The sequence below is a fragment of the Bison bison genome, unplaced genomic scaffold (genome assembly GCF_000754665.1).
Source record: "Bison bison bison isolate TAMUID 2011002044 unplaced genomic scaffold, Bison_UMD1.0 scf7180017864331, whole genome shotgun sequence".
In the NCBI taxonomy this organism is placed as follows: domain Eukaryota; kingdom Metazoa; phylum Chordata; class Mammalia; order Artiodactyla; family Bovidae; genus Bison; species Bison bison.
This window is the reverse complement of record NW_011494903.1, coordinates 3880258-3887664: the sequence shown is the minus strand read 5'-3', so window position 1 is coordinate 3887664 and position 7407 is coordinate 3880258. Positions and strand designations below refer to the sequence as shown.

The 7407-nt window shown below is 43.3% G+C and overlaps 1 protein-coding gene across 1 annotated transcript in view; it reads left to right on the top strand.

The window, feature by feature from the left end:
- The window catches only part of OSMR (oncostatin M receptor), a 67934-nt gene that overhangs the window by 56690 nt on the left and 3837 nt on the right, over positions 1 to 7407 (top strand). The window contains exons 12-16 of the mRNA XM_010853750.1: positions 878 to 1057; positions 2165 to 2269; positions 3932 to 4108; positions 4744 to 4911; positions 6443 to 6524. Of these exons, the coding sequence (XP_010852052.1) occupies positions 878 to 1057; positions 2165 to 2269; positions 3932 to 4108; positions 4744 to 4911; positions 6443 to 6524 (712 nt within the window). The remainder of the gene's footprint in view (positions 1 to 877; positions 1058 to 2164; positions 2270 to 3931; positions 4109 to 4743; positions 4912 to 6442; positions 6525 to 7407) is intronic.

The window sequence follows — 7407 nt, the reverse complement described above, 5'->3', positions numbered from 1 at the left end:
GAGAAGGAAATGGCAACCCACTCCAGTGTCCTTGCCTGGAGAATCCCAAGGACGGGGAAGCCTGGTGGGCTGCCGTCTATGGGGTCGCATAGAGTCGGACACGACTGAAGCGACTTAGCAGCAGCAGCAGCAGCAGCAGCAGCAGCAGCAGCAGCAGCAGGAAGACTACCCTGGTGCATAAAATACATTGAGGCAGCATCCTAGGTCATAAGTACTGTCACACCCTTCCATAATCTGACTCTGTATGTATGTGAGTCGTTTTCTCCTTTTTTGCTCTGCGATCACCTCAGTTTCTACCCCTAACATCTTGGAGACAGGAGTTCATTCTGGGGCAGCCAGCATTGTGTAGGGGAATAAGCTGAATTATTCAACAGATAATTTTGGAAAGTAGATCAAGTACCAGACACAGTTCTAGGTCAAAGGTCAACTACTTTTTCAGTAAAAAGGCAGAGCATAAATATTGTAGACATTAATGTAGGCACGACAGTCATCATTTTCCAATCTGTATTTGCTATCCTTTGTTTTTAACAACACTTTAAAAATCTTAGAACTGTTCTTAGTAAAAACAAGCTTTCGAAGCTGGATTTGATCCACCAGCGGTCCTGCCTGCTGATCCCTGTCTTAGGAGCTGATGTTTCTTTGGGTCTCTCAGGACAAGGGACATTTGAGGGGCGGGTGTGAATATTTATTGGGAGTGAGAGGTAGGAAAAACCTGATGAAAACATCCCTCCTGCCCTTATCCTAAGCCCTGTCGCAATTACAGAGGGAAGGCTTGGACCTGCTAGATACACAGCACATTCAACACAGCACATTTAGATACTTTTGCAGAATGTCTGATTAATTAAATCTGAAGCATTGCCCTCTTTGTAACTTATAGAAAATGTTGAAGAAGGAAGAATGAATGGTACAGAGGATGGATTTCCCATGTCTTGGAAACCCCAATCCAGAAATGCCACAGGTTACGTTGTGGAGTGGTGTGACAGTCCCCAGCACCTTCCCTGTGTTCTCCGGTGGAAAAACCTAGGCCCCACTAACACAGACACAGTCATTAGCTCAGGTAAGAACCTTCTGTATTACCATCTCGCTCCGTCCACGTGGTTCAACTAGGGTTTCTGGACCATCTCAGATACTCTGTGCCCACTGATAACTCCAAATCCCGCGTGGGTCTTGGAGTTCAAGTTCTGCAGTTGATGTGGCCTAAGTTTTGACCTTTATATTTACTTTTACAGAGCCATCCAGATGTAAGTTCATATGGTTCATGAATTTGTTCTAAGCCAGCAGTCTCAAATGAATAGCAAAGGACCTTTGTAAGAGTCGTCCTGAGAGCTTTTACAAAAGCAAAGATGTGGATTTGGAAGACATAGGAGTAGAGTTGATGGTAGTCGATTATCAACTCCTTCAGTTTCAGTGCAACTTGTAGAGCTTGGTCTCTTTCCCCGCCACACTGGATTTGTCTTTTCCAGGTTGCAAGTGTAGCAAAGGTTAGTGGCTTGAGCAGTGGGTTAGTGGCGCCATCTGCTGGTCACAAGGTAGAGCTGTGGGAATTGTCGATCCAGAGAGTGAGTGATGAAGGAAATGGCAAACCCCTCTTTTGCCTGGGAAATCCCGCAGACAGAGGAGCCTGATGGGCTACAGTCCATGGGGTTGCGAAAGTAGGGTATGACTTAGCGACTAAACCACCACCACCCCACCACTTGAGGGTGACTGATGAGGCCCAGTGGGGTCATTCGGGTGGCTGGCAGGAATGAGGAGTCTTCCCTTTCTTGAGTGTTAGAGCTGTGGGGTGAGGGGCAAGTGAGTTACTGGAAGCAGATCTTGCAGGCGCTTGCCTCTCATGGGTGGAGAAAGGGCGCGTCGATGACGGGAGATTTAGAGTCAAAAAAGAGTTTTACATGGTTTCTGGTTCTGGTTGAATTCTGCACCCAGTTTTATGCACATGGATGAGGGAATTTTGAGAGAGGATGATGTAGAAAACAATCCCCCATTGTCAGAGATGCTGGAGGATTTCAAGGCTCAGGGGAAAGAAGGAAGATGGTAGAGATGAAGGGCAGAAACTGAGGAGGAAGATTTTCTAAGGGCACCCAAATTCATTTTTCTTTCCTTTTCAGAAATAAAGAGAATGTCATCCTATGTTATTGACAATCTGTTGACTTTTCTTCTCTAGGTGCTTTTAGACCAGGGGTTCGCTACAACTTCAGAATTTATGAAATTTCTACAAAAAGGATGGCCCATTTATTAGAGAAAAAAGCTGGCTATTTGAAGGAACTGGGTAAGTTTAAAGCATTTACTGTGTCCATGGGTGGACTTGTTCAGGACAATTCAGAGACTCTTTGCTTCAGCTTTAAGAAAATTACAGCTCCTTTCCTAATTTTCAGTGTGCTATTTATTCTGGCCATTGGGTTTTTTAAAACATTATTTTTTAATCATAAACATAAAACATTTTCATTAAAGACAATTCATGAAATGTTATGCCAAAGAAGACAAAACTGGCTGATTTTACCAGCCAAGGGCACATATCCAGAGTTAATGTTGTGTGTGTGTTCTTTCTCAGTACAGGCATGCACTTTGATATAAAAATCAGATCTTACTCTATGCAGTTTTGTAAAGTCCTTTTTGACTCATGTCACTAAGTAATATTTAACTTTTCAGTCATTATGACTGCAAACTGCCTCATGGTTTGCATACGGCAAATCACCCATCTTTGGACTTTTAGGATGATTAAAATTTTTTTTTCAATTAAAAACTATAAAATTCACCCTCAATTTTCTTGCAGTCTCTAATATTCAATCTCTCTCTTTTTCTTGGCCAAATCCCCTTATGCCTTATCTGACTCACCATCATTTTAGCTGAATCTTTGTCCATTGCTCTGATAAAGGTTTTTAAGTAAAGTCCTAGAGGTAGAATACTTGAACCAGAAGGTTGAACTTCTTAAATACAGTTTTACAGTTTTTAAGACTTTTGGCAGATATACTGTGAAATTGTTGCCCCTCTCAGACATTGTACTTTGATTCCACCAGCAACATGGGCAAGTTTTGATCCTTTCATGTGGTTGCTTATTTAGCTTCTTGGCATCCAGGGTTTCACACCCACTGGGAGCTGGGCGGCCGGGTCATTGGTTACTTTGCATCAATCAGACCAGCTTTTAGTGTTCTCCATTGAGTGGGTGCTGTTCCAGCCAGGCAGGAGGGGTGTTTCTGTGTGTGTTGGCGGGCACAGGCCAGGCATGCACCAGCCTATGTGCTGAAACAGGCTCAGGGCAGCCTCAGAATAAACTCTTCCCACACTTGGACAGGGCCTTCCCAGGTGGTGCTAGTGGTGAAGGCAGGAGACCTAAGAGATGTGGGTTCAATCTCTGAGTCGGGAAGATCCTCTGGAGGAGGGAATGTGGCCCACTCGTCTTCTTACCTGGAGAATCCCATGGACAGAGGAGACTGGTGGGCTGAGGTCCAGAGGGTTGCACAGAGTCAGACATGACTGAAGTGACTTAACACACACACACATACACTTGGACAACTGTGCGTTGCCACTGCCTGGGAACTAAAACTCTTCAAAGCCACCCTGACCTCTTCAAATATAACCCTTCCTCCTCCTCCCTTCCCCCTACTTCAGTTCATTCTCCCAAACACTGTTTAGAATTCAGGCACAGAAAAATGTCTAGGGAAGACTTTCTTTTCTTTTTTGCTGTGTGACCTTGCGCAAGTTATTGAATCTCTCTGGGCATCCATTTCTACTTCTGGGAGAGGCAAGCCTTGAACAAGACGAACCTTGTTCCTTCCCAGCTCTCACGAACAAAGTCAGAGAAAAAGATAAGAGTCCTTCACTTGTCATAAGCACCTATAGAGTGGGCTGTGGTTCTACCTTCAATTTACATGAATGCTCTGAGACTGCTTCCAAATTGTGACTCTTAGATTATCTCACCTTCCTTTCTTAGCTCCTTCATACAACCCTAAAGTGAATATGAGTAACTTGACCTCCCACTCCTTCACTCTGAGTTGGAAGGATTATCCCACCGAATCTCAAACTGGTTTTATACAAGGGTACTATGTCTACCTGAAATCCAAGACAGGGGAGAAGTGCCACCGGGGATTTGAAAAGACATTTCTTACAGGTGACGCTTTTTGTTTTTTCCAGTCTGTTTTCAGTTTCAAGATCTCCTTACTTGAAATCATTGGAAAGGCTACCAGCCATCTCTGATCGTGTCCAGGCTGATTTCTGTGCTCGCATGCTTTAATGATCGAATAGTGTCCTTAAATTAGTAGGGTGGACAGGACGATGGGGGCCAGGATTTTAACTTACTTAAAAACAATATGGCCCGGTATTTTTAGAAGCACTTGAAGTACTCCCAGCTCCTTAAGACAACCTACTTACTGCTTAGGAAACTTGCTTGCTAACCTCATTTTCTTTTTTTGATTTTGTTAAAGCTTATCGCAATGTATTCTAAGTAGCTCTGGCAAGCTCTTACTCTCTCTCTGGCAGATTTGAGTCCCCCCCGCACCCCACCCCCAATCAGGAATAACCTTTGCTTAGTGGAGTGCTCCTCTTGCTTGCCATCTCCCAAACATCTTAGTGTTCCCAGTGTGATGAAATTATGATTTCATTTTTGATTGGTTTAGAAATGTTGGCAGTGCTGAGTCCACAGAAGTATTATTGCCTGACTGTCTCACAAGATCTTTATTACACTCTTAATCATTTTTTTTTCTTCTTAAAAAAATTTTTTTTTTTTTTAAAAAAAAAAAAACACAGATAATTCAGTATGTTGCAAATACACAATTGACAACCCGGATCAAAAGACATTTGTTGTGAAAGACCTACAGCCAGAATCTGCCTATGAGTTTTTGGTCACTTCTTATACAAGTGCTGGTGAGGGTCCCCTGGATGACTTCAGAAAGGTCACGACTCCGGATGAATACTGTGAGTTTTTCCAAATCAAAACTCTTCTCTTCGGAGTTCCTGGGGAACTGACAAATGACACACACAGTTGTGGGCTTTGTCTAGATCAGGCATGTTTAAACCTTTCTTCTCTGTCTTTGTCTGTCTCTTTCTTTCTCTAGATGAAACTCATGAAAGAAAAAAAAAAGTTACACAGAATCCCACAACATACAATAGATAAGAGTGAGGTTAATCTGACTGATCTGTGACCTGGAAACTTTCTCAGTCCCAGAATAGTTTGAAAATCACAGATAGCATATTTTAGTGTTGACTTGGGAAGACCCTTGTGAGTTCTATCTAGAGAGGGGTGGGGGTGTTTTTGTCAGCAGAAATATAAGTACATGTGAATGACTAAAAGCCTTCAAACGCCCTTTCATGATTTGCTTTTATAAAAGAGGATGTTTCACAACCTATCTGCACTGTTCTTTGGTGGATTTGCAAGCAGTGAGAACAGGAAGATAGGCATTTATGAAAATGAAGTACAGGTTGATATATCTGAGAAATAAAAGTAGAACAATTACCTAGGTTATGACTTGGGTAATTTTATCAGACCCTAATTAGAAGGGGTGCATTAGTCAGTTTTCAGTGGGTAATAAAATCTTGTGGTGCTGGAGAAGACTCCTGAGAGTCCCTTGGACAGCAAGGAGATCAAACCAGCCAGTCCTAAAGGAAATCAATCTTGAATATTCATTGGAAGGACTGATGTTGAAGCTCCAATATTTTAGCTACCTGATGTGAAGAGCCCATTCATTGGAAAAGACCCTGATGCTGGGGAAGATTGAGGGCAGGAGAAGTGGGCAACAGAAGATGAGATGGACATGAGTTTGAGCAAACTCCAGGAGATAGTTAAGGACAGGGAAGCCTGGTGTGCTGCAGTTCATGGGGTCGAAAAGAGTTGGACACGACCTAGTGACTGAACAATGAATAACAAAAATACCTCCAAATCTCAGTGGCATACAGAAACAAATCTGTCTGTTCATGCTCCTGGCTTGGCTGACGCCGGTTGAACCCAGTGGGGCTCCAAGCTTCAGGCACGTTTAGGTCTGTTCCATGGAGTTTGTTAGTTCTCTGAGGCTCAGGTTGAAGGACAGTGGCTCTGAGGGACCAGCTCTGCTCAGAGTGCATCACAGGAACACGAGAGCAAGCCAACTCTAAGTACACTCAACTCAGCTACCAGCGTGACCACTACTCACCTCCCATTGGGCAAACCAAGTCATGGCTGAGCCTCCAAGTCAAGGGGCTGGAGTATACTTCTCATACAGAGAGGGAGTGAAGAATGGGGAGTAATGATCCATGCTGTCAGGAGAGGTAACGAGTTTGAGCCACAAGTATTAAGGGCAGATGGATCCCTGTGTTGGCTGGTTGGCGTCTCACCACCCTGCTCCCCACCAGTCAGACAGCACTCGTAGTGAATCTTGCACAAATAGAGTTTTGAGAAATAACAGACATGTAAAACTTATTTCTTTGAGGGAAAAGCAGTCACTAAAAAATCCCTTTCTTTTCCCTTCTCCAGCCCATATACTGATACACATCATTCTCCCCATGGTTTTCTTCGTTTTTGTCATCATGATCATCTGCTACCTAAAAAGCCAGTGGTAAGTGTGTGGGGAAGGTTTCATCCAAGAAGAGAGTCAAAGAAAAAATCTAGAAAGGAATTTAATAAGATAGAAATCCCACTGGATCATATGAGGCAAAGTGCTGGAAGGGAAAGGACAAAGGAAGATTTGGTTAAAATATGAAAAATTTTGAATAATCTTGTTTATCAACAGATAAGCAATAAGTCAATACATAAGGAAACTATTTGAAAATATTGTAAAACTTGTTTAATAGCAATAGCTAATATTTATATTTCACTTTACCGTGTGCTTGGCAGTGTTTTCAGTGCTTTACATATAACAACTCACTTAATCCTTCCAACACCATCACTACCATAGTGATCTCCATCGAACCAGTGAGGAAATCAAAGCATCAGTTCAGTTCAGTCGCTCAGTCGTGTCCGACTCTTTGTGACCCCATGAATCGCAGCACACCAGGCCTCCCTGTCCATCACCAACTCCCAGAGCTCACTCAGACTCACGTCCATTGAGTCAGTGATGCCATCCAGCCATCTCATCCTCTGTCATCCCCTTCTCCTCCTGCCCCCAGTCCCTCCCAGCATCAGAGTCTTTTCCAATGAGTCGACTCTTCGCATGAGGTGGCCAAAGTACTGGAGTTTCAGCTTTAGCATCATTCCTTCCAAAGAAATCCCAGGACTGATCTCCTTTAAATGGACTGGTTGGATCTCCTTGCAGTCCAAGGGACTCTCAAGAGTCTTCTCCAACGCCATAGTTCAAAAGCATCAGTTCTTCGGTGCTCAGCTTTCTTCACAGTCCAACTCTCACATCCATACATGACCACTGGAAAAACCATAGCTTTGACTAGATGGAACTTTGTTGGCAAAGTAATGTCTCTGCTTTTTAATATGCTATCTAGGTTGGT